The 26,888-nt window shown below is 43.6% G+C and overlaps 2 protein-coding genes across 3 annotated transcripts in view; one reads left to right on the top strand and one right to left on the bottom strand.

Annotated features, from left to right (window-relative positions):
* The window catches only part of STX2 (syntaxin 2), a 34,203-nt gene extending 24,293 nt beyond the window's left edge, over window positions 1-9,910 (bottom strand). For both annotated transcript variants that reach the window (XM_054996981.1, XM_054996980.1), the window contains exons 1-3: window positions 9,726-9,910; window positions 880-954; window positions 123-222 (exon numbers count right to left, since the gene is read on the bottom strand). In XM_054996981.1, coding sequence (XP_054852956.1) covers window positions 123-222; window positions 880-954; window positions 9,726-9,755 — 205 coding nt within the window. In that variant the 5' untranslated portion in view covers window positions 9,756-9,910. The remainder of the gene's footprint in view (window positions 1-122; window positions 223-879; window positions 955-9,725) is intronic.
* A 9,734-nt stretch (window positions 9,911-19,644) lies between these two features.
* On the top strand, window positions 19,645-26,560 carry RAN (RAN, member RAS oncogene family). The gene is made up of 7 exons (XM_054996919.1): window positions 19,645-19,835; window positions 20,601-20,646; window positions 23,339-23,423; window positions 24,547-24,672; window positions 24,938-25,125; window positions 25,903-26,073; window positions 26,167-26,560. The coding sequence occupies exons 2-7, from the start codon at window positions 20,608-20,610 to the stop codon at window positions 26,209-26,211; spliced, it is 654 nt and encodes a 217-aa protein (XP_054852894.1). The 5' UTR covers window positions 19,645-19,835; window positions 20,601-20,607; the 3' UTR covers window positions 26,212-26,560.
* Window positions 26,561-26,888: the final 328 nt, after the last annotated feature.

Raw genomic sequence — 26,888 nt, 5'->3', positions numbered from 1 at the left:
ATAAGTAAGTAAGGAGATGGAGAGGAGTTATATTCTGGAGCTTAAATGTGCTGTTTATGTTTCTTTATGTATTGTTTATTGTCTCTCTCTTTTCAAATAAAAATTAAAAAAAGAAAACTTACTATCTTTAGGATTTGTGGCAGAAAGAATAATACTGTGCTTCTTCTTCACTTCTTCCACAATGTCTGATATTTTCGTAATGTGCTTTCTAACTTCCTCAACCTCGGGGATGAAGGGAGAGAGAAAGAGAAAAATGCCAGTGAGATAAGAGAAATAATTACTATCAGGTCAATCCAACAACTGAATACATTTTTACTTCCGACTTTAGCTTAGACAGAAACATTACAACGAAGCTCAATGGAGGCAACAATTCATTTCTGACATGCGCTTTCCTTTCACTCTGTATTTTAAAATCATCATTTCTCCAAAATCTCAGCGCAAACTGAAATGCTGCTCTTCGTCATCGGCTTTCAGAGGAGCAAAACACTGGTCTTTGGTTACTGAGTAATACAGACACATGCGTTGCTACAGGCCAGACAAATCAATACTCGAAAGCCTGGATCTATGCATTGGTCATACACAAAAAGCCGTACTCCACTGAGCAGCCTGTTTATACCCCAGACATAACCAATTTAAATTATTAAGGAGCCTTGGGAATTGTAGTTCTGAAAGTACTTTCCCCCAGATCAGTATTCAGAGCATATCTGAGGTAGAGGGAAGAGGGTATGTATTAAGACTGCGTGGCCCATTTTTGAGACCGTATTGTAAACACAGAAGACTTTAGTCTGAAAGAAGAAACCATTTCCAAAAGAGACATGGAAGCAACTTGAAGATGAGGAGCAGCTATAATACTTAGGCTGCCTCTCGAAGACGTTTTACCTGTTGGAAGAAGTCTTCCATGTAATGGTCATTTTCAACAACAACTGAAGCGTCCCCATCTTCGTTTTGTGTACACTGGAAAAAATCAGGAAAAAAATTACATTTGAGCACATCTAATTAACAAGGCAAATGTGTTTTGACCGGTGCTCCGTAGAGGGCACGTATTACTCCCGTCTTGCAGCAGCTGCACTGGCTCCCCCTGGCGTTCCGGATAAGGTTCAAGGTTTCGGTTTCGACCTTTAAAGCCCTTAGCGGACAGGGACCGGCATACCTATGGGACCACCTCTCACCCTATGTACCCTGGAGAGTGCTGAGATCAGCTGATAAACACCTACTGGTGGCCCCGGACCCCCAGGGAGGCTAAACTGCCCTTGATCAGAGCCAGGGCCTTTTGAGTCCTGGCTCCGACCTGATGGAACTCTCTATTGGTGGGTATGTGGGCCCACCAAGATCTTTTATCTTTCCAGCAGACCTGCAAGACTGAGATGTTCCGCCAGGCATATGGTTGAGGCCGGTCCAACAGTCATCCAGAGAGCTTCCCAGCCAGCCTTCTGTCAAGGAGGCCATATGATCATCTGGCCACCTATACGAGTTGCAACGTAAACTGAATGAGCTGCTTCCCCCGGCCCTCCTTTTCCCCACCCCTGTGTATTACTGGCAGGGATGGGTTGTAGGATCGCTGTCTGGGGGGGGTGTTTTATGGAAAATGCTGTGATTTTATTGTAAATTATATGTTTTATTGCTGTAACCTGCCCTCAGTCCGCTTGCGGGGAGGGCAGGATAGAAGCCTAATTAATTAATTAATTAATTGATGGTGTGTGGGGTGTGTGATTTTCAATTAAACAAATATTATTCATGAATCTGATCTATTATTCTAGAACTACCTGCTTCATTTGTTAAAGCTAAATTTCAAAACAGCCATTGATGCACTCAACAAAGCTTCAAGTCAGTGACTAAATTTAACACAATTTTTTCCTCCCATCAGCATAAACCTATGGTGTCCCCCCCCCCCCCCGCCGTTACCATCATGACTCATTGGAAAGACGTAACAAACAAGCTTTCAGAGCATTAACAGACACAGGGGAACACACACATGCATCAAGAACTTTCCTATGCGATCTTATGAGACTAGCCCTTGTGAAATGTTTAATTGGGAAAACACTTCCCGGTCCTGTAGTTAAGTATTCAGTATTCATATTTATTCTGATTTTTTTCTTCTTGTCATTTTGCTTTGTAAGATTAAGAACATTTTTTAAAAATATTAATAAAAAAAGAACCTTATTATATTACAATCACTTTGCAGAACTGATTGCCTGTACCCAAGGCTTAGGACGCAAGAAACACGAGTTGAAAATATAATGAATAAATAATAGATCTACCTGTTCTTACTTGGGAGACAGACCCAATGACACCATGGGAATTACAAGTACACAAGGCTTGCAATATTTCAATAATTACTAGAGGCACTCCATATACAGTTGTCTCAAAATTTAAAGAACCCATTTCAAATAAAATCCTATCCGGTGTATACTGCATTTTCAACATACTATTTTGGAATTCAAGGTACACTGCTTACAAGAGACATAATTTACTGTTCTTACTCAGAACGTTTAGGCAGTTATATAGGATGAGAAGTACAAAATTAAGCACTTATTTGATGAGCAAGCATGCTGTGTAGAACTATAACACAAATAGCCAGTAATTACCCATTATATATCAAGCTATAAGACCGGTACCAATAAAAACACTGAGCTACCCGAGGTCAGAAAAGAATATTTCAGACTATTAATTACAGAAAAGTCAGAAAGACATTTAACAGTCATTTGGCAAAAAAAGGAACTAGGTAATCCCAAGAAGAATCATATAAATTAATTAGCAAATGGGTGTGTATATGGAGACAGGCAGGGCTTTTTTTCAGTGGGAACGCAGTGGAACAGAGTTCCAGCACCTCTTGAAAATGGTCACATAGCCGGTGGCCCAGCCCCGATTTCCAGACAGAGGGGAGTTTAGACTGGCTGCTGGAGTGGCACGGAGGGTAGTCTAAACTCCCCTCTGTCTGGAGATCAGGGGGGCGGGGCCACTGGCCATGTGACCATTTTCGCCAAGGGCGATTTAAACTTTAAAACACTCCCCCCCTCCTGTTCCAGCTTTACCCAAAGTAAAGCCCTGGAGACAGGTATACATTTGAAGCTTGTTCAGTTTATGCTGTATACTTAAACAGAAAAACAACAACATATAATTAATTAAAAACGTTACTTGCTGGTAATGTCTGAGTGTTCAGGGATTTTGCAAAACAATGAAAACCTTCAAAAAGTCTTAATGCGCCTTGCCGGCACAATCTTAAAGCAGTTGCTGCACCAACAAACAAAGCACACGACACAAGGAATTACTTTAAACTGTGTTACACTATTTATTTAGAAAATAACTTAGATTTTTGGTCTGTCTAGCCCAGCTCGCTCTTTGCTCTTCAAGATACTGACCAGAGGTCTTCCCCACACCTGCTACACAAGATCCTTTAACCAACGATGCCTGAGACTGAACCTTTGCCACAAAAGCCAAAACTCAGTGGTTAGCCTGTAGCTCAGGAAAGACCTGCATTCAAATCATGATTTCCTGCAGAGGGCCTCCAGCAACGATCTAAATTGTAACAATCATGAGCTACTCTGCAGGGGTACGGAGAGAAAAGTGACTATTTGCATCATTTATACCCTGCCTTTCTCCCAATAAAAGCCCAAAGCAGTTTACATTGTTCTCCTCGCCTCCATTTTATACTTACAACAACCCTGTAAGGTAGTCTAGGCTGAGAGTGTGTGACTGACCCAAGGTCTCCCAGCAAGATTCCATGGCAGAGAGGGGATTCAAACCCAGGTCTTCCTGATCCTAGTCCAACGCTCTGACCACTATATCACACTGGATGTAGTACACATTAATGCTCTAGAATACTATTCCAAAGTCATAGCTGTACAAATATTTTTTCACGAGTTCTGCCTTTGCATAGCATCTCAGCAACTGCCAAGACTCATCGTTATCTCATTTCCCGTCCTTTGGAAGAAAACACAGCATTGACTTTTTTTTTCTCATGATAAAGCCACTGTTGTTTTTTTAAAAAAACCCTTAACACCTCCCTTTCCCTTTCGAGTCTTTGTTTCTTCAGGAAGAGATAAGAACAAAAGGAAGGAAAAAGACACACATATTTTACTCGCACACACGGTCATGTTTCTTTACCCAGCTGTTAAATGTAAAAATGGTGAAAATTTGATTCTATTGTTTGCACGGAAAAAAACCTAAACGCACATAAACACATGAGATAAAAGCACACTCGTAACAGCCGTTCTAACACAACAGATTCAGAGAAGAGATTCAAAGAAGAAAGAGTAATTCTTATGTCTCGGGGCCAAACCGGACACACACTGGACGTTCCATGTTGACAGCTCCCAGGGATTTCTTAAACTTCATTTTCAGGTCTGCAAGGTCTGGGTTGGGACTGCAGCATGTGAGGGGTTTTAAGCATTCCCTCCTGCGCCATCTTCCCAACAGGAAACTGCCCCAGAGCGCCGTTAAGATAAAGAGTGACTCCCTGGGGGAATGGTGCAGGGAAATCAGCTCAAAACCCCCTCCTTGCACGCGCTTGGACATTAGATTTTTAAAAACTCTGGAAGCTCCGAACACAGAATTCCCAGTAAACGTCTGTTGTGGCCCTCAGAGGTCTAGTGCATCAAAGAGCAGAGGCTGTCCCACGACAACTCGCACTGGGACTATACCGCTTCAGGTTGGAAACGGGGACTCAAACGATTCGACACTTCTCCGTACAAAAAAATCCCCTGCAAAGACACACAAAAATTAATGTTAAAGGGAAGGGTTGTAGCTTAACCTTTTTGTGTAAGAATGTGTTCTTTTCGTTGGGAAGTGTTCTACCACGTATGCCATCAACCACAGAGCGAAGCGGCAAAACTTTCCTTTTAAACTGCTGTTTGAAAGAACAGGCCCAGATGGGATAATAAGACCAGGATCTCTGTGGAGCCATTTCAAGCCAGGAAAATGGTCCAAGAGCAGAAGCGTAAATCTCTATAATCCTGACCCAGATCAAGGCCCCATGCGCCTCCTCTTTTAGAAGGAAAAGCTATCGGAGTTCCTTAGTGGAATTGCCAGCAACTCGGTGCAGTTTGGCTGACTGAAGCTGGAAGCATAACCTCTTCTCAGATCTCACCAGCTTTCGGAAAGACCAAAAACTGGCAGGATTGGTTATACCTCCTAGAACAAGAAAGGCAGGAAGAGAGCGTGTGGCAGCTTAGAGATTTTTCTCCAGAGATTTAATTCAAAGGGCCATTCATTCGACAAGCCTCTCTCTGAATCTGAACTTTTCATGAAGTTGGCTATATTCCTATTAATATATCAATAATACAGCGCCGTGAGCATCCCATAGTGCTTTACAGAGTAGACAAAGAGAGACAGATCCATGCTTGAGGAGCTTAAAATCTACATTTTGACCATAGGCGAGATGGGAAGGAGGGGGTAATAGAGGGCAACACCTGCCATTCCGGATACATAGGTTGTACTTTTGTTGGGGGTGAGGACCTACAAGGCTAAACTAACAGAAATATCTGTGTGTCGAAAGACTGCCATGGTAGATGCTGGTCAAAGAAAGCCGGGGAGGGAATTCCAGCTACCACCAAGAATTCCATATTGGCTGCAGCCATCCAATTCACTTCCAAGGACAGGGACACAGGAAGAAGCCCTTGGAAAAAGATCTAAATATGCAGGCAGGCAGTCCTTAAGATTTTCAACAATCTTTCAAGCATCTCTGTAAGGTAAGCCTCAATACAATGGGGGGCTGTCATATATTGCATTGCTTAGTAGGTTGGTAGCCAAGACTGGAACAAAATCAAGCTTGTTCCCTCCATGATTACGTTCAATAAGGGTACAGGTTGGTATACAGCTCATCCGACTGGGTTTTTGCCTAGAATCTGGACATACTGTCTGGTGCCCATTTGTCCCCAAAATAATTATCCTGACTTTTTGTATTCTCTTTTTAAAAATCTCTAGGCATTGTAGGTCCTAAGACTGGTGGTAAAATGTCTAGATAGTATCCTGCCCAGTTGTTCAGTGAGTCGTGAATCCATACCCATCAGTGTTTAGCCAATGAGGCAAGTCTCTCATTTTAATAACAACATTCAATTTATATACCGCCCTTCAGGACAACTTAACGCCCACTCAGAACAGTTTACAAAGAATGTTATTATTATCCCCACAACAAAACACCCTGTGAGGTGGGTGGGGCTGAGGGAGCTCCTAGAAGCTGTGACTGACCCAAGGTCACCTGGCTGGCTTCAAGCGGAGGAGTAGGGAATCAAACCTGGATCTCCAGATTAGAGTCCGGCAGCTCTTAAGTGACTGACTCAAGGTCACCCAGCTGGCTTCACGTGGAGGAGTGGGGAATCAAACCTGGATCTCCAGATTAGAGTCCTGCACTCTTAACCACTACACCAAACTGGTGTCTGGGAACAAGGATGAATGGGTTAAATAAGAGAAGAGGACATCAGGACCGGATTCAACCAAGTCCGTGATCTGCTGCTGTTCTTTTAGATGCTGCCCTTGCCAGACAGCAAACCTTTCCTGACCCTCACGTCCTGCTTTCTTTCCTGCATCTCCAGGCCATCCCAGAACCCGCCATAAAGGTCCCAGCCAGTCCAGATTGGATGCTACTTTCTGAATCGTTAGCCTTAGTTCCCTTAAAGCAAGCCTAGCCCCACATAGTCCATGGCAAGAGCATGCAAGCAGATGGATCAGAAATCCACGCCATCCATCCATCACACTGACCCAGCCTGTTCAGCACCTCACAACTTAAGTGCCAGGCTCAGTATGACAATTAGTACAACCACAAAGCATCAGATAAGAAGGGCTTGCTCACCGATATCTGCCCTGTGTTATTAGTACCGCCATCCCACCCCTCTGTAAAGATAACAGATAAGCTTCATTATCCTTCTCTCACCACACCCAAAGAGTAATCAGATGTCTCTGGAGCCTGACCCGTCTCTCTCACACCCTTTCACAAAACCCACAATGGACCCACAGTTTCAATGGACCCACAGTCAACATACCCATTTTGGCAGCTGCTCTCTCCGTTCTCTGCCTACACACTCCATCCAAAGTTAATGCAGAAGGCATCAAGTCTTACCAACATACTTCCTCTTGGCATCTTATCCCACTGTATAACTTTGCCCCATCAACTTTCACACCACACACCCCTTCCTGCTGAGGGTGAGCCCCAATCTTCATCCAGGTATCACCTTCTACCCAAAACAAAACCTCTCCTGTCCCCCACTCTACACCTCAATATTATTAGCAATGTCTACTGCTCTCTGGAGGGTTCAAAACATCACTGATAGGATCTCAATAATCCCTACAACATCCCTGTAAGGTTGTTCAGAACTATTAATCATTCTGCCAGTGGTATTAAGGGAGATTGGGTTGCCCAGGACCGCCCAGGGAACTCATAGCCAAGATGACATTTGAATCAGAGACTTCTTGCTTCACAGCTCAGACATTACATCCTTCTTTAACCCCTGGGCTACAACTTGCCATTTACCTCCCACCCTTGATTCTGGCACACACGTCAACCCTTCATCCCCCATAATTCCCCGTTCACACCGTCAGTCTCTACACACTGCCTCCAAGTCCCATGCTCGCCACACCACATTGTCCTATGTTCCTTCCCACAGACTCGCCCTCCTGTTTCCTGCTCACCCCCCATAAAATATCTGTTCACTAATACCCTCAAAAAATAAGAAAGTCTTAAATCAGTATTCCTCAAATTATGTGATGAGAGGGAAAATGAAACAATTAAAGGATCTGGTGAGCCCAAAACACCCCCAGAATGGACTGCCTACTGTATCTCTACATGAGTCCTTGTTCTGGTCTCCCAATTGGCCTTTACTACGGTCTGATAGTTCTCCCATGTCTCTGCATCAGGTGTAATTTGACTAAACACTCCCACTGTGGAGAGGCAGTAGCAATATCCTCTCTCAGAAGAGGATGACTGTTGCATCCCTGGATGAGTCACTGCTTTAGGCTTTACTCCTTTTCATTAGAAGACTGGACCAGAAGAGCAGCTCACACAAACAACAGAGCTTTAGTGAGCTCTAAATGTAAACCTTTCCAAAGTAAGAGTGACCTGTGCCTCCAGCTTTATTTCATGCCGGGGGGGGGGGGGGGGGACAAAGAAGAGCTTCAATTACCAGAAGTTTGGAAAACGCTATCCTAAAAGGTAAAAGGATTATAAAGCAAACTTTCTAAAGGAATGACTTCACACAGGTATCAGATATAGCCATTTACAACAAATATCCAAATGCAGAGACTGTCAAATAGTCACAAAGGACTGTTGTGAGCCCCTTGTGCAACCGGAGAGTCTCCAGTCCTCACACATACACATAAGCTATCTTTATCTATCTATAAATGCACATGCATGAATACACATGGATGAATACATCTACACACTCTTATAAACACATCAGCCTTCATTTGTCCCACATACATAAAAATTAAATAAATTTCTCGGGCTCTCCCTTGCACATACACAACCATTAGGATTCTCTCTCTCTCTCTAGAAGTCTCTCTCATTCTCTCTCTCACACACTTATTTGCAGTTGTCAGGTGGGTGGCCATGTTAGTAGCAGAACAAAATTCAAGTCCAATATAAGTTTCCATGGCTCAAAACTCACATCTGACCCAGTATGGCTCAATGCATGAAAGCTTATACCCCGAAAACCGTGCAGGGTCTTTTAGGTGCTACAAGACTCAAATTTTATTCTATCTGGTGTATTTATAAAAGCAAGCATGTGCTTCTATCTAGATAGATACATGTAAATACAGGTATATGAACAAGAGAGACTTACTTTTATCTACCTACATAAACTGGTACCAGCATTTGCATGCATACCTATCTCACATACAACCCATCAGCCCTAATTTATAGGTGGGTAAATGAAGCAGAAAATAGCTCTCTCACACGCACTCAATTCGAACAGCAGGATTCAAGTCCAGTAGCACCTTAGAGACCAACAAGATTTTCAGGGTATAAGCTTTCACGAGTCAAAGCTCCCTTCTTCAGATATCTTGAAAAGCTCATACCCTGAAAATCTTGTTGGTCTCTAAGGTGCCACTGGACTCAAATGCTGCTGTTCTACTGCAAACCACCTGAAACACCCAATTAAGAGAGAGATAAATTAAAGGCTAGTGGTATGCCCCTATATATTAGGGCTGCCAACCTCCAAGTGGTGGCTGGAGATCTCCCAAAATTACAGCTGATCATCAGGCCACAGAGATGAGTCCCCCTGGAGAAAATCAAGATGGGTAGCCGTTAAGTCCTTCTGTAGCAGTGGAAAAGTGTAAGAGTCCAGTAGCACCTATAAAACTAACAAAATTTGTGGTAGGATGTTAGCTTTTGTGAGTCACAGCTCACTTCTTCACAAATTTGTGGTAGGGTATGAGTTTTCTACCCCAAATTGTCAGAAAGCTGATACCCTACCCCAAATTTTTAGTCTTATAGGTGCTACTGAGCGATTGCTTTTTTCTACCGCTTGGAGGAAAATGACTGCTTTGGAGGGTGGGCTGTGTGGCATGATACCTTGCTGAGGTCCCTCCCCTCCCCCAAATCTCCAGGCATTTCCCGACCTGGATTTGGCAGCCGTGTTTTTCAGAGAACCATACACACACACCCCGTTTTCTTCCTCCCTCCCCTCCCCAGCCTTGCACGGAAACAACAGCCGAGGCGACGAGCTGGGCGCCCCTTTCGCAGCATCCTATTCGGGCAGCGGCGACCCTCCCCCGGCCCCGGCCTCCCCCCTCACCGCCGCTAGTTCGGCCAGGCGGTCCTTCATCCCAGCGCAGCGGGGTCCCGCGCCCTCGTCGCCCCGAGGAAGGGCTGCCTCTCCTCCGCCTCCTCCTCAGGCCGCCCCCCGGAGCTCCTCCCGCGCCGCTCTCGGGCTGGACCCGAAGCGGCTTCGCCTTCCCTCGGCGCCGATGCCAGGGCAACCACCGCCTCTCCGCCCCGCTCTGCGCATGCGCCGCCTGGCACGACGGCCGCCTCCCGCTACCAACCAAACAGCCGGGAGGCAGAGGGACCACCGCGGGTGGGCGGGACCGCATGCAAATCAAGAGGGCGTCGCTTATGCAAATCAGGCTGGCTCTTCGCGAGGAGAACCGAGCGGCCAGCGGCGAGCGGCAGCGCAGTTCGCGGTCAGAAGACGGGCCGTTGCCAACTTCCAGGTGGTGGCTGGAGATCTCCCGGAATCACGATTTTAGATTGATAGATACCAGTTCCCCTGGAGAAAATGGTTGCTTTGGAAGGTAGACTCTATGGCATGCTATAGACTGCTCATCCTGTCCCGTCCTTCCCCGAACACCTCCCTCTCTCACCAGGATCCACCCCCAAAATCTCCAGTTGACGATAGCTCAAAGGGCCAAATTAAGGTTGGCAATCTCCACTGGAGATCTCCTGGAGAGGCCGTAGATATCAGTTCCCCTGGAGAAAATCAAGATGAGTTAGTCTTATAGGTGCTACTGGACATTTGCTCTTTTCTACTTTTGGAGAAAATGACCGCGTTGGAGAGTGAACTCTATATAGGCTGCTCATATCCCTTCCCTCCTCAAACCCCTCCCTCTCCAGGATCCACCCCCAAAATCTCCAGTTCCCCTCCAGTAGCTCAGACGGCTAAATTAGGGTTGCCAGTCTCCCGGTGGGACCTGGTGATCTCCCGGAATAAACAAATCTCCATGCCATAGGGATCTGTTCGCCTGGAGAAAATAACTGCTTTAGAGGGTGGACTCTTTGCCATTATACCCCCCCTCTCAAACCCCCAACATCTCCAGGAATTTCCCAGCCTGAAGCTGGCAACTTTAGGTCTAGGCTGCTGGAGTAAACTTGCTGCCCAAGAGGGTTTGTGATGAACGTTCCAGATAAATACTGTTTAGGGTTGCAGCATGCAGAGGATTGGGGCTATGGGGCTGCAACCTTGCCCCCCCCCCCCTTACCTAGGATTAGAATTCCATTGAAGTCAGTAGGATTTCATTTACCCGGAAACAAACCCAGTTGAGTCCAAGAAAATTTACTCCCAAGTAAGTGTGCTGAGGATGGGCAGAACTGGAGGTGTAAGACTCGAATTCTATGTACATTCGATTAGCACTAAACTCCAGTGAATTGAGTGTAATCTTAGTAAGCATGCAGGCTCAAGATGTAATGGTTAAATTCTGTTCATACTTTCTGCAAATAATCCCTATTGAAATCAATACTATTTACCCTTGAGTAAATTTAATAATTCTGAAAGGGTAGAGGCTGTAAATCTCCGCTGATACCCAAACTTCTATGTATTTATATCATTTATACCCAGCCTTTCTCCACAATGGGGCCCCAAAGCAGCTTACACCATTCTCCTCTCTACCATTTTATACTCACAACAACCTTGTGAGGTAGGTTAGGCTGAGTCTGTGACTGTCTCAAGATCACCTGGCAAGCTTCCGTGCCAGAGCGAGAATCGAACCTAGCTTTTCCAGATCCTAACATGACGAAACTGAGGCTATCGTACTTTGGTCACATCTTGAGAAGACAAGACTCGCTGGAAAAGATAATAATGCTAGGAAATTTTAAGGCAGTAAGAAAAGAAGGAGGGAAGATCTCATCAGATCTCAGAAGGCAGTACTCTAATGCAGTAAGAAAAGAGGGAGGGAAGGTGGCTATGGTATAGCCCGATCTCATCAGATCTCAGAAGCTAAGCAGGCTCGGTACTTGGATGGGTGACAACCAAAGAAGACTCTACAGAAGAATGTGGAACCCCCATGAACTCATTTGGTTTAGCCCAGAAGGGCAGAGTTAGTATCTGGAGCCAGGCAGCTGAGGAAGAGGTTGGTTGCTGAAGAGCTTGATAAAAATTAACATGCCCTTACCACTTTGAATAAGGTAATCAGAGATGTTGTATGTGAACAATATGACTAAAAGTTGTGAATGTGTATTGTGGTTGTTGTGGGTTTTCCGGGCTGTATTGCCGTGGCCTATGTGTATTGTGTAACACAATGTGTATTGTGTTTGCTTGGTGTTGTTATTGAGATTGTATTGTTCTTACAGGGCTGTAATTCCCAAAGAAGAGGACAGAAGCCTGGATCTAGTTGCTTCAAACCAGAAGGATTGTGGCCAAGGACTCTTGTTAATTGGTGGGATCTGACAAGTTGAACTGTTTACCTTCAGTGGTTTTCAAAGACATGGCTGGTTGAAAGTTCGGTATGGTTGCACTTAGGAGCTTGTTTAAAGAAAAAAATAGTTGTACTAATTGCTAAAAGGTTTGGGGGGGAAATCAAAGCTCTGTTTTGAATCCACATGTTGTTGGGAAAGGTAATACAAAAAGCTTTTAGAATAAAAATGCATTTTAAAACAAAATAAAAGGAAAGATACAGTGACAGGTATATTTCAGTGGGTGAAAAGTTCCGGAAGTGAGGGGCCGCCACGGAGTGTGCCACCTCTCTGGTCTCTACTTGGTAGCATAGAGAATGGCTTCTCCAGAACATATGAACTGCTAGAGACTTATGCATATAAGGGGGCCAGTGTGTCAGCCAGACTGAGCATTTCCGCATAGGCTTCTTATTCCTAGGAAAGGACAAGGTGATCAATAATGCAACGTGTCTGTGTACTGAGTTACTGAAAATCAGCGTCTTCATCGATTGTCATCTAATGTAAGAATCTTTTTTACACATGACCAGGGCTTTTTTTCAGCTGGAACGTGGTGGAACGGAGTTCTGGCACCTCTTGAAAATGGTCACATGGCCGGTGGCCCCGCCCCCTGATTTCCAGACAGAGGGGAGTTTAGATTGCCCTCCGCGCTGCTCCAGCGGCCACCTGCCATGTGACCATTTTTGCCAAGGGCAATTTAAGCTTTAAAAAACTCCCCCCTTGTTCCAGCTGACCCAAAGTGATGTCATTGCACAGTCCTGGAAGCATGCACGCACTTTGCACATGCGCACATGGTACCTGGGGCACCACCTCCCACCAGGAGTTGCCCCATGTGCTGGCAACCCACTGAGAGCAGAACTACAAGTGACAAAAGGCACAGGTTGGACACTTGTCAACTTCCCTCAAGTTTTGATGGGAAATGTAGGCAGCTTGGCGGAATGTTGGACAAGTGACAGTTGAAAAGTCCATTGGACAGCAGTCAGAGAGCCAAGCTGCAAGACTAGGATGCCTACATTTCCCATCAAAACTTGAGGGAAGCTGGCAAGTGTCCAACCTGTGCCTTTTGTCACTTGTAGTTCCGCTCTCAGTTCCACCACCTCTTTTCCCAGAAAAAAAGCCCTGCACATTACTCCATCAGGGGCTATAGCCATGACAGGTAAAATGGAACCTTCACATTCAGAGGCAGTATGTCTGTGATTAAGACTGGTGATAACCCAAAGGAATGGCTGTTACCTCTACACTGTGCTCGTGATACCCCCAAAGGCATCCAGCTGGTCCCTGTATGAAACAGAATGAACCTTGTTTTCTGGACCAAAGAAGCAATTCTGTTGTCAAGATGAGGATTTTAAAAGGTACAGCTGTTTATAGAAGATGACATCGTTGTTGACAAATAGATTTGGAGAGGGTAGTTTCCCACAGTATGTCCTGTTCTCTCTATATGAACTAGGACAGGCTGGAAAGAATGTACTTTTTCTTTGGCAAGCGCCAAAGTGCGATTTTACTGTCTTAGGAAGGAGGGGAAAAGGCAGAGAGAAAGACCTTTTGTTTTCCTGTACATTTGCTACTGGGCACATTTACATCTGGGAGCATTCTTCTAAACCCTCCTTGTACAGTCTATAAATAATAATTACTAGCTTTTGCATAGTGCTTTCAGGGTTGGAAGTGCTTTACATGCATTATCTTTTTATAAACCTTACTGCAAACCTATAAGCGTTTATTTATTTAGAAGATTTCTACCCTGCCTCTCCAAAAACTGCTTTGAGATGGTTACTGTGGGAATAAAAATGTGAACACAAAAATGAAAATTAAAATAATAAAAACAAAATCTAACAATAAAATCAGTGTGACAACAGTGAAACCACCCTCACTTATGTGTTAGAACAGCCATCAATAAGAACCGGCAATGTTAAAAACTTTGCAGCATAAAAACTCGCTCTTTGAAGTCTGCCCAGTAACAGAGAGGCAGCCAGACAATACAGATCTTTAAACACAGAGGTGGTATGATCCCTGTATCTGACATCTGACATCAACTTGGTGATCATATTTTGGACAAACTGAAGATTCCAGACAATCTTGAGAGGCAGCCCCACATAAAGAGCATTGCAGTAATCTACTCTGGATGTGATTGTAGCATGGATCATTGTAACCCAATCGTACTTTTATTATTCATAATTATTCGGGTGTTTGTGTGTGTGCTGAGGCTGTATCATTTGCCTAAGGCCATTCTGTGTAAATGCAAGAGACAGAACTCCTGCAAAAGAATAAAAATTTGATTTATTGTCGAAGGCTTTCACGGCCGGCGAAACGTCAGGAACTACAATGCCAAGACCACGGCAATACAGCCCGGAAAACCCACAACAACCAAAAAATTGATTGTTTCTGCAGGTGGTTTGATTGTTTTCGCAGGTGGTATATATAGTATATATTGCAGGTAGTATATATAGTAGCAGCAGCTCCTCTACAAGGCTAGTCATGATGGGTGAGTGGAGGAGGGGAAAGTAACCTGTTAGAGCACAACCAATGGAAACCCATTAAATGAGGAAAATAATACTTGACATTTGTAGACCTAGAGTGTTCAAGGCATTTCATGTGCATTCTCACAGGAAACCTTAACAGCCATGAAAAGCCAGCATGTTATTCCCATGTTGGAGACAAAGGCCTGAAATATAGTGGCTCTTCTAGGAAGCTGAAGTTACGATTTGAACTGAAAGAGGGCTTTGGGGCTCATGGCTTAACCCATTACACTACACTACAGCCAGCCAAAGGCCTGATGCATGAATGACTGAAACTTTTGTGGCTACAGTTGCCAGTCTCCAGGTGGGGCTCTGAGCTGTCTTGGAATTACAACTGATCTCTAGATGATAGAGAAAATGGCTGCTTTGTAGGGTACACTGTATGGCATTCTACCTTGCTGAGATCTCTCCTCGAACCCAGCCCTCCATGGCTGATATCCAAATTGCCAGGAATTTCCCAACCCAGAGCTAGCAACCCTATTTGTTGCGAGAGTTATAGACTGAATAGGAGCTCAGACACTATGTAGCAAACCCTCAATAAATTGAAATAAGGTGTTTTTTTTTTAAATGGCATTTAGTAATTATTCAAAAAGGCTTTTTACTCAAATGGGAGGGCTGTATTGTAGGGAGGGGGTCTCAGATGCTTCGCAAATCGCTAATGAGTTAGGGACCATAATAATAATAATAACATTCGATTTATATACCGCCCTTCAGGACAACTTAATGCCCACTCAGAGCGGTTTACAAAGTGTTATTATTACCCCACAACAATCACTCTGTGAGGTGGGTGGGGCTGAGAGAGTTCTGAGAGAACTGTGACTCGCCCAAGGTCACCCAGCTGGCTTTGTGGAGGAGTGGGGAATCAAACCCGGCTCTCCAGATTAGAGTCCCGTGCTCTTAACCACTACACCATAGGCTTCACCACTATGTTACCTTACATATTATCTGTTGCTTTAAATTTGTAATTCTATATATTATCTGTGCTTCATGTTGTCTAATCTATAATTGATTATGTTCTGTTTCAGCAATTCTTCAACTCTGTATTGGATCCTTGCTAATGTTATGTCTTTGTAAAATCCTTTGACATTCTTTATGGAAATGTCCTTGACACTGTACGGAAATGTCCTTGATACTGATTGTACTAATTTTACACTATGTAATCCACCTTGAGTCTCAGCAAGAAAGGTGGACTATAAATGACATAAATAAATAAATAAATAAATAAATAAATAAATACTTTTACAGGCTATTTACTCTGGTGCCAGTCTTGGAAAATGCCCCCAGAAAAGGTGTGAGAGTTGAATTACTTGTCACAGAGAATTAAACATCACATAAGAAAGGGGGGGGGGGACACACTAAGATGATGCTTTTGTAGAATAGACAAACTTCAAGATTCTTGTCCATTGAAGACAGACAGGGAAACAAGAGAAACAACAAAGGATACTGATGGATAGCCACAGTTTAGTGTAGTAGTTAAGAGCATAGGACTCTAATCTGGAGAACCGGGTTTGATTCCCCACTCCTCCGCTTGAAGCCACCTGGTGACCTTGGGTCAGTCACAGCTCTCTCAGAGCTCTCTCAGCCCCACCCACCTCACAGGGTTTGTTGTGGGGATAATAACAACATACTTTATAAACTGCTCTGAGTGGGTGTTAAGTCATCCTGAAGGGCAGTAAATAAATCAAATGTTGTTGTTATTAAAGTCCACTGTGGTAGCAAACCCTCAACCAAACTACATAGAGATGAAGGAAAATGCTACAGAAATTCCTTTCCTGACCTCTAGAGGCAAACTGAAAAACTCCCAGGAGAGGAAAAAAATCCTCATCCCTTACTTTATGTAGCTTGAGATTTCATCATCAGCTTTATTGCCTGAGCTGTAATCGCAACAAATAAAGCAACAAATCAAAATAACTCAACAGAATCACATAAGAATTGTAATAAAATGGCATTTTGTGTTAGATCAGTTCATTTCCTATTTTTCCACAGAAGTGCAAATAACCTGTGTTTTAAATGATGTAATCCACCCTGGCAGAGCTCCGTGGCACAGAGTGGTAAACTGCAGTACTGCAGCCCAAGCTCTGCTCACGGCCTGTGTTCAGTCCCGGTGGAAGCCAGGTTCAGGTAACCGGCTCAAGGTTGACTCAGCCTTCCATCCTTCCTAGGTCGGTAAAATGAGTACCCAGTTTCCTGGGGGTAAAATGTAGATGACTGGGGAAGGCAATGGCAAACCACGCCATAAAAAGTCTGCCAAGAAAATGTCGTGATGCGACGTCCCCACCATGGGTCAGTACTGAATCGGTGCTTGCACAGGGGACTACCTTTACCTTTAATCTGCCCTAAACCTGCTTGTGGTGAGGGTGGAATAGAAATCCAATGAAATAAATAATAAATAAATAACCTGAATGATAAAAAGATGTTCATGTTCAAATTGATAGACAATAATTCCCTCCTTATGAGAGGGAACCCCCCGCCCCCATTTCCGTATATGGTTTTGCTTTCTGCTTTCTGTTATTCTAGTTTGAAAATTATTATTTATCCTATGGTTTTATGTTGCTTTATTTTGATTTTGTTTAACTACGGACATTTGAATTTTTAAACAGTTTTGGAAGACGGTACATAAATGTTTTAAATAAAAAAGGCAACACAACATATAGTGAAGCACAGCTTTAAATCTACAGACTGCGTTCACACTACAAGCGATTTGCATGCCTGATCATTAAACACTCACATTCACCCAAAATCATGATACAAGAACTCTCTAACACATACTATTATAGTATTGTCACACTTTATTTACTATGATAGTATATCTACAGCTCATGAAAGATAAAGAGTGTTGGAGATGTAGTTTGACATAGACAGTAATAAGAGCTTTTTGTGCTAGAAAGGATAAATAGGTCAAAATCCTAGCAAGGGTATTCATGGAATAAAGTGTCCAAAGGAGGGCAACAAAGATGGTGAGAGATCTGGAGATCAAGTCCTATGAGGAAAGGTTGAAGGAGTTGGGTATGTTTAGCTTGGAGAGGAAATGACTGAGAGGTGATATGATAGTCCTCTACAAGTATTTGAAAGGGTGTCACATAGAGAATGGAACAGTTTTTTTATGTTGCGCCCGAAGGTTGGATCAGAAACAACAGGTTAAAATTAAAGCAAAAGAGTTTTTGGCTAAACATTAGGAAGAATTCCTGACAGAGTGGTTCCTCAGTGGAACAGGCTTCCTTGGGAGGTGGAGGCTCTCCTTCCTTGGAGGTATTTAAGAAGAGGCTAAATGGTCATCTGGCAGCTATGATGATTCTCTCACTTAATATGAATGCACACAGATCAGGAAAGGGAGAGCATGAAGGGATGAGCCAGTGCTAGACTCTTGTGGCCCTTTCTTATATGGCCCAGGGTAATGCTGATCACCACCTTGGGGTCAGGAAGGAATTTTCTCCAGGCCTTTCTTTGGGCATAGAACAGGGTCACTGATGGAGGTGGGGAGAATAGCTGTGAATTTCCTGTGTTGTGCAGGGGGCTGGACTAGATGAACCATGAGGATCCCTTTCAGCTCTATGTTTCTAAGTTATGAGATATAGATTAAATTTATATAATGTGAGATGTTATGTACAGCAGTTACTACTCAAAGAGTGCTATCCTAAACACAAGCCTTTTGAAGATGCCACCCTACAAATGGGCAAAATCAGCAACTGCCAGTTCAAACATATTCTCTGCAGTAGCTCCCATCTTGTGGAATGGCTTGTCTAAGGAGATCAGGAATGCAAAAAAAAAGGAATGTTCAGGAGGACATTTTTATAAAGAGATTAAAATTGTTGTATAATGGAAGAGCTTAGAGTGTTCCTTTTATAAAGGAACAGAATTGTATTGTCGTCTACTTCAGTGATTACTCTAGGTTTTGCAATGAAATCCTAAGCAGAGTTCCGCCAGTCTAAGCCCATGGAAATCAATGGGCTTAGACTGGAGTAACTCTGTTTAGGATTTCATTATTACTGAATTATCTTCTTCCTTTCCAGTTCCACTAATTTACATTTTGCCTTAGTCAGTTCTTCCCATTATATTCTAATTCTGTAATCCCAGTCATATTTTGTTCATTGGATACCTTATCCTAAAAATAGTTTGCATTCTGTAATTCACCTTGGGAGCCTCAGAGAGAAAGGTAGGCTACACGTATAAGGTAAATAAATAAATAAATCAGGGTTACGCCCTTCACTCAGTTCTTAGGGTGGCAGGAACTGAGCACAGAGCTTTAACAGTGCAGTGACGAGAGTAACAACAGCAACTGTATCTATCTACTGCAAAATGTAATTTTTCAGGGCATTTTTATGAAGGTGACAGGGCTGTATTATTATATATACAATATACATTATAAAAGAATAGTGCCGGAGGTATTTCAAGGGAGGCAAGGGGTCTGTTGGCTTTATGGCTGCATATGGTATGTGTCATCTGTTGCTTTATTCTTTTATCTTGTTCTCGAACAATTTATTTTTATAAATTTATTTTTAATAATTATATAAATCTGTTATATATATAACGTTTAAATTAAATTTATTTATAAAACAGATAGGGATCGACAGAAAACATTTACTGAAAACACAAGACGGTTATTACAGCCCTCCATCAAAGCTGGCGAGAGGAAAAGGCTGTTTCCTCCCCGCCCCCTTCCTAACTGCCCAGCTTGACCGACTGGCCTGAAGCGAGTGGGGGGGGGGGAGGGAGACGGAGCCTTTCCCGCCAGAACTCTCATTGGCGGTTGTGCACGCGCCGAGGGCCTGACGACTGCGACGGACGAGGAAGGAGCGACGGCGGGACAGAACGATCGCGCGCTCTCCCACCTCTCCTTGCGTCACAAAGGAGCGAGCCAATCAACCGGCGGCCGACGTGAGCGTCCGCGCGTGCGCGTTCCCTCCCTCCCTTCAGGCGGACCTCGTCCAAGAGCGGGCTGGGGCGCGCGCGCGCTGCCTCCGTCTCTCTACCCCAAAAAGCGGGCGGCGCCTCCTCGCGACGACATGCGCGCCCGGGTCATGTGACCGAGGGAGGCTCCTCCTTCTCCTTCCCCACCGCCCGCGTCTCTCTGTGTCTCTTGGCCGCGCTGCTGCGTCTGCGTCGTCGCCGCCGCCTCCTCCTCCTCCTTTCACGGGTTATTTGAACCGCCGCGCTTCCGCCATCTTCCTTCGCTGAGGGGGAAAAAAGAGAAAAGCGAAGCGAGGGGAGCGAGAGAAGCTTCGGGAACGGTGAGCGGAGGGAGGGAGCGAGCGAGGCCGAGGCGGGAGGCGAGAGGGGAAAGGCGGCGTGTGCGGAGGGAGCCCCCCCCCCCCCTCAGCCTCGCTTGGAAACCCAGAGCGGCCTCGCGCGGTCGGTGGCGGCGTAGAAAGTGCCAGAAGGAAGAGCCCCTTTATTCGCTCACGCGTTGCAGAGGGAGGGGAGAAAGGAAGGAAGCGCGCCCCCACCCCTCTCTTTTCCCTCAGCCCTAGTTTTTCACGACCCCCCCCTTTCAAATCTAGGCGGCCGTTAACGGAAGGCCGTTGGGAAAGCGCGCGGCCGCCGCGCTGCGGGCGGGGGGGGGGACCAGGCAGGCAGGCGCGCGGACAGGGCAAATGCGCCTGCGCGTTTGCCCTGTGGTGGGGATGGGGGGGGCGCGGGGAAGGGAAAGCAGCGACGGGCCTCGCCGCTGGCGACTGCTGGGCCGCGTGTTCTGCGGGTGGGGCGCGCCGTGGACTGAAAGGGGGCGGCGGCGGCTGGCGAGGCTCGTGGCCGGGCCCCTTTCTTTTCTTCTTGAGATGGCTTCCTCCTCTTTTCCTCTTTTCTTCATTGTGTTGAGCCATCGGGTGCGGATTTTTGAGGCGGGTGGGGGGAGTAAAAAATGAACAGGGCCGCCGCCATGGAGTGCTTCCTCCCTCTTGACCCGGATGAGTAGCGAAGTCGCGCCTTTGTGGCGCGGGGCCGACGGGATGGCACGGAGCGCTTGAGTCACGCCTTGCTTTTTCCTTTCTTTTCAGACGCAGCATGGCCGCCCCGCAAGGAGAACCCCAAGTGCAGTTTAAGGTAAGGAACAGGGCAGGAAGGCGTCTGTATTTGGGGAAACCTGCCCTCTGTACCTTCCCCCTCATTGTTCCCTTCTGAAACCGGAACAAGAGGTGACACGTTGAGGCTTTTTCTTTTAGAAATAGACCCAGTACTACCTTGACTGTATTTCCTGAGTATAAGCTTTTGAGAGTCAAAACTCCCTTGGTCTGGTGTAGTCGTTTCACAGTTGGAAAACAGTTTTTTAAAATTAACTTTGCATTGGTGCAATGTATATCAGGTATCTGAAGAAGAGAGCTTTGACTCTGGAAAGTCATATTCTGAAAATCTAAGGTGACACTGGATTAACATGTCTACCTACCTGAAACTATTTAATTGGTAGAATTAAAGCAAGGCAAGCTACAACAAACCAAGATGTCAAAATTGATGTCAGAACCAGCCATTCACTCAAACTAGGAGGGAATGAAAATGTAATAGCAGTGTTGTTTTCTGCTGCCTCAGAAGGTCAGACCAGAACCAACGGGTTGAAATTAAATCAAAAGGGTTTTTAAACATTAGGAAGAACTTTCCGACAGAACGGTCCCTCAGTGGAACTGGCTTCCTTGGGATGTGGTGGGCTCTCCTCCTTTGGAGGTTTTTAAGCAGAGGCTAGATAGCCATCTGGTAGCAATGTTTATTCTGTGAACCTAGGCAGATCATGAGAGGGAGGACAGGAAGAGTTATATCAGAACTCATTCTTACATGCCCAGGGTAAGGCCAATCGCCACCTTGGGGTCAGGAAGCAATTTTCCCAAGGCCAATTTGGCTAGGCATCTTAATGGAGTTTTGGGCGGGGTGGTGGTGGTGATATTTGGGAATTCGCTGCATTTTGCAGGGGATTGAACTAGATGACTCTAGAAATCCCCTCCAACCCTCTGATTCTAAGTAGAAAGCAGTATAGGTTTTGATTTTTGCCCACTTCTACTGTCATAGCCGTACCTGTAAAAGCTCATGTGGATGTGGCAGAACAGTCCTCTATGACCATGGTTCTGTAGTGCCACCAAGGTAGCTGTGTCATCAGTAGTCTGACGCTGGCATGTGCTAGGATTGTATGAGAAGATGGCATGCAGGTACACAGAAAGGCTTGTGTGGATTCCCTTGGTTACACTAAAATGGATGGGACGACAGCATAGATGTATTTTAAATAACATTAAAAACTATAATTGATTTCAGTAAAACTTTCTTTTAAGTGTATGACATTGGATTTACTCCAACTGGTTCATATTTACTTGGAAGAAAGGCCAGATATATTTCCTAAAGCCCTATGTAAGTGTATAGATTTGCAGATTTAGGAGAAGATTATATCCAAAGCCAAGTGCTTTGTGAAGTTGGTGCTTAGCTTCCAGATTTTTTAGTTGTAGTCAGTTTAATCAGGAAACCAATTTAGTAAACCTTTTAGTTGGTGAGTTGGAAATATTTTGGGTGAAGGCAGACGCGGGAGGCTGTTTTGGATATTACTATTATTGGAGGATACCTTTCTGTCAGTGAGAAGGTAAATGTTATGTTGTGTTTCTTTCAAATTACTAAAATATATTTGGATTGAGACTTCATTAGTCAGTAGCAAATGGTAAATATGCTTATGTGTCTTGCTAGTTGACAGTCTTATTTGTAAACATGTACAACTTTTTAAATCTTGTGTAAAAAGTTAGTATGAATGTAGGATATTAAAAAGCAGCTTCTTGCTTTTTATGCTCCCTCCCAAACTTCTGTTAAACTCTTCCCTGATAAATGCTTTGAAGAGCAAGATATAAGACCTAAAGTGATTGAGACAAGACAGTGACTTAGAATGCTTCAGATATGTAAAGATGAAGACTTCCATCCTCTTCTTTGACCGCAGAAACAGTTTAATCATTGATTTTAATGTGTTGACAAACTTTTTTACTTGTTTAAGCAGGTAACAAAAGAATTGTTAAATGTTGCAGCTTCACAAATTGAAGATAAGTTAATAATATGCTGCACAGGTTTTTGTTTCTTGGCAGGGCCAGACACCTGCTTTTTATGAATAGAGATAGTTTAACCTAAGTTACACCTGGGATATAATATATCATTTAACAACTGAATAAGTAAGAGGCTTAATATACCCCCTGGGAGAGTAGTCAGTTGAATCTTTCAAAACATTTTCTGAAAAACTATTATATTGCTCCCTTTTACTGAAGATTCCTGTTCTGTTTGTATTGTGCCTACCTGAGTTTTCGGGTAATATCCAAGCTTAGACCCTTTTTAGCTTTAGAGATGGGGCGTATATTCAGTGCTTTCAGGCATTCCTCTAGAATGAATCTTGGCTCTGCTTATACTGTCAAATACTGAAGTTTCCAGCAAGATACATAATCATATTTTTATCCCACCCTTTCTCTAAGGAGTTCAGGGAGGGGTGAGGGGTGTGCCTAGCTTTTATCTTTTTTGTCTTCATAAAAACACTGAAAAATTGAAAATGGGCTACAGGTTTGAGATCACTCAGTAAACTTCATGGATGAGATGAAAATTAGCACAGACTATGATCTTTGTATTAAGCTATAATAATTGGTTTCAAGGTAGCTTGTTCTCATGTAATTGCATTTTATTTGCCTAAAATCCATGGATTTGTCCATAAGATTGATATAGTTTGAAAACTTACTATGGTACTGTATACTTTTATAGCCAAAGTGGTGTATAACTTGAAAATGTCTTTCAACAGCTTGTTCTGGTTGGTGATGGTGGTACTGGCAAAACAACATTTGTAAAACGTCACTTGACTGGTGAATTTGAGAAGAAGTATGTAGGTATGTTGAAGGTCTTAAATCTGTTACCAGTAATGTTCCTTAAATGCAGTATAAAAATATCTGTATATTGTTTTAATAGTAATAATAACAACAGCCGTGTGCTTATATACCGTTCTTCTGGACAGATTAGTGCCACAGTAGAGCAGTTAACGAAAGTCTTGTTATCCCCACATTGTAGCTGGGGAGCTGGGGCTGAGAGGAGTGGCTTACTCAAGGCCACCTGCAGAGTTCATGGCAGTATGGGGATTCGAACCAGCAGCGTGATGGTCTGGAGCCCAGCAACTTAACCACTTTGCTACAGCAATTTCTATTGCACAGGTGTTTAGAGCAGGAGGCCCTATCCTTTTTGATGGGCATTTAGAATTCAAGCAAAGGGTGATGGGTGCAGCTTCTGTAGGAGGTGGAGCCAGCCATAAAATGGCTGCCACAGGAGATGGAGCAACATAAAGAGGAAGCCGAAGTGCAGGGGATAAAATGAGTAATTTTTTTAAAAATACACTGGGAAAGAAGAATTGCAGAGTGAATAAAGTTGCTGTGTTGGCCATTGTTGAAACAATGTTATTTGAAACTGCACAAACAATCAGTTCTCCGATGGCCAATCAGAAGCCCTCCTGGGCAGCAACCACACCTGGCCCCACCCAATTTCTAAAAGGGCTTGGGGGTACTATGGTGCCCACAGATACCATTTTAGGAACCCCTGGTTTAGAGTGTTGAATTTTGTATGAAATGTAGAAACCTAAGATTGGCCATAATCTACATGAAAATATATAGCTTTTGTTCTCTGCTGAGTGACTGCTAGGAGAAGAAATGATAGTTGGTAATAGAAATAATTCCCCAAGAGCATACAGGGTTACAATACAGGGGGGGGGGGGGGGAATGGTGGAGGCGGGAACCTTGAAGTGGCAAACACCACTCTGTGTTTTGTTTTGGTAAACACAATTATCAAAGCAGTCCAAAAGTTGCTAATAGTTCTGTAAATCAAAACAAGTCTCAGCAGCTTTGGTTATCCTAGTCACAGTCACTTTCCTTATTGCTTGATAGTCCAGTTGAAATCTTGACTTGCACGCTGTGTTCATTTGCCCATCACAAGCAATATCCTAACTGAATATTCATTATCTTTTAGCCACCCTGGGTGTCGAAGTCCATCCTCTGGTATTCCACACTAACAGAGGTCCTATTAAATTTAATGTATGGGACACAGCTGGGCAAGAGAAATTTGGAGGTCTCAGAGATGGCTATTATATCCAAGGTAAGTGGAGTAGAATAAACACTTGTTTTGATTATTATTTCTTCTGAAACTTCACTTCTTACGTGTTTCAGCAGCAGATTTGTACCCTTGGCACAATTTCGCCATCTAAGCTATGTTACGGGTTTAAGATGGAGGATCTTATTGCTTGACTTGTCCTGGTTTCTGCATAGGCAGAAGTGCTGCAGCTCATTTTTGTAGCTTTGCCAGCTGTCTATTGTTGTGCATTATAGCTGTTAATAAATCTATAAACTGTTTCTTCTTTCAGCTCAGTGTGCCATCATAATGTTTGATGTAACATCAAGAGTTACATACAAGAATGTACCTAACTGGCATAGAGATTTGGTACGAGTTTGTGAGAACATCCCTATAGTGTTGTGTGGCAACAAAGTGGATATCAAGGACAGGAAAGTCAAAGCAAAGTCAATTGTCTTTCACAGGAAGAAGAATTTGCAGGTAATATGCCAACTCTCTTTAGTAGGAGCTGTATATGAAACAGTCACTTGTTTTGCAAGAACTAAATAGGGCCTCATCCTCAGTAAATGGCTTCTAATCTTGGATTTCAAAATGTTTAGCAAGTTAATGTGGAAAGTCCTCTGTCTTGTAGATTTGAATCTGCTTTGTTTTCTGTTGATGGCCTGTATTTATAGCTTATTTTTAAGTTAAATCTGTGAAGTGGAAGGAAGATGGTAAATAACATTTGATGACTGGTAACTCATTGGTAAACTTGGTAAACAAAAACCATACAAAGCCATATTGGCAATAAATACAGATATAAAACTTTCCCCACTGCTTATGGGACAGAGAATAGTCTTCAGAGTGCTTCGTTACCTTAAAGAGAAATTTACTGTGGCACAAGAGTTTGTGGACTAGAACTCAGTTTCATGATTCTAATGATCTGTTATCCAGTTGGTTGATCTATGATGTGTGCCAAGAAAAAACAATAATGAGTTTAAGGCCATACAAAGGGTGCCGCTTGCTGTTTCTTTGCAGAACTTGGATGTGTACAAAATTGTCTGCTGTGCTTACTTTAGATAAACTTGAGATTTACATAGAAATGTTCAGTTGTATTTTTTAAACTTCATAGAATTTTGGCCCAGTGCTTACAAGTTTTATCCCTCCGTATACCTGTGTATGCACAGGCTTGTGTCACAAATGTTGGGGTTTTGTTGTGACAAGACACGTAGCATATTACAGCAAAAACAGTGACTGTGGTTTCTGTTCTCTTTTTAGTACTATGATATTTCGGCCAAGAGCAACTACAACTTCGAGAAGCCGTTCCTTTGGCTGGCCAGAAAGCTAATTGGAGATCCCAACTTGGAATTTGTGGCGATGCCTGCTCTCGCACCACCAGAGGTCGTTATGGATCCAGCACTGGCAGCACAGTATGAGCAAGACTTACAGGTAGATATTCTCATAAAGAGCGTAGGAATAGGATAGGTGTGTATTGATGCAGAATTTAGAACAGCACTGAATGTATCTCTTTCCCTTTTACAGATTGCTCAAACCACTGCACTGCCAGATGAGGATGATGATCTGTGAGGGAGTGAAGCTGGAGCCCAGCGTCAGAAGTCTAGTTTTATAGGCAACTGTCCTGTGATGTCAGTGGTGCAGCGTGTTTGCCACTTTATTATTATAGCTGAGCAGAACATGTGCTTTAATCTTGGGATGCTGAAAGAGAGAATGGGCTTTGGAGTGAATGTGGCAGTTAAAAAAATTTCCTTCATTTTGGACCTGCATATTTAGCTGTTTTGGACTGCAATTTACTCCCTATTTGAGTTTCACATCTGACTGCTGCAGTCACATCACAGTATTCAGTGGTAAATCTTGTTTGTTACTGTCATTCCCATTCCTTTTTGTTTAGATCATAATAAAGTTGTATTAAAAATAACCAAGCAAGTGAATCTTTATGAATTAAGACTAATTATTTCAGGTTTTAAAAAATGTGGTCTGTTTAGCTTAGTACTTATATACCAATTTAGTATTTTAAGAAGCCTTCTTAAAAACCTTTAAGGACTTCTGACAAGCCAGTACTCTGACACACATTCTGGTTACTTGAATTTAGACCAGTTGTTAGATTTAAGTAGCTGTTCTCTGGTATAAGTGGGTTGTTTACTGCTCCAGGCCTTGTTCTCACAGATAATAGTAAGCTGGTATAGGAAGTTCTAGTTTACTCTATGGAGCAAATATTCTTCTATGTTAATATTCCACCATACCAG

Source organism: Eublepharis macularius, chromosome 13, assembly GCF_028583425.1.
Source record: "Eublepharis macularius isolate TG4126 chromosome 13, MPM_Emac_v1.0, whole genome shotgun sequence".
Lineage (NCBI taxonomy): Eukaryota > Metazoa > Chordata > Lepidosauria > Squamata > Eublepharidae > Eublepharis > Eublepharis macularius.
This window is presented reverse-complemented; position numbering and strand designations above follow the sequence as displayed.

Bases quoted from the DNA above. Each gene is read 5' to 3' on its own strand.
- RAN (XM_054996919.1), top strand. From the start codon at position 20,608: ATGGCCGCCCCGCAAGGAGAACCCCAAGTGCAGTTTAAG. The intron at 20,647-23,338 runs GTAAGGAACAGG...GTCTTTCAACAG, and splicing joins AACCCCAAGTGCAGTTTAAG to CTTGTTCTGGTTGGTGATGG. The intron at 24,673-24,937 runs GTAAGTGGAGTA...TTCTTCTTTCAG, and splicing joins AGATGGCTATTATATCCAAG to CTCAGTGTGCCATCATAATG.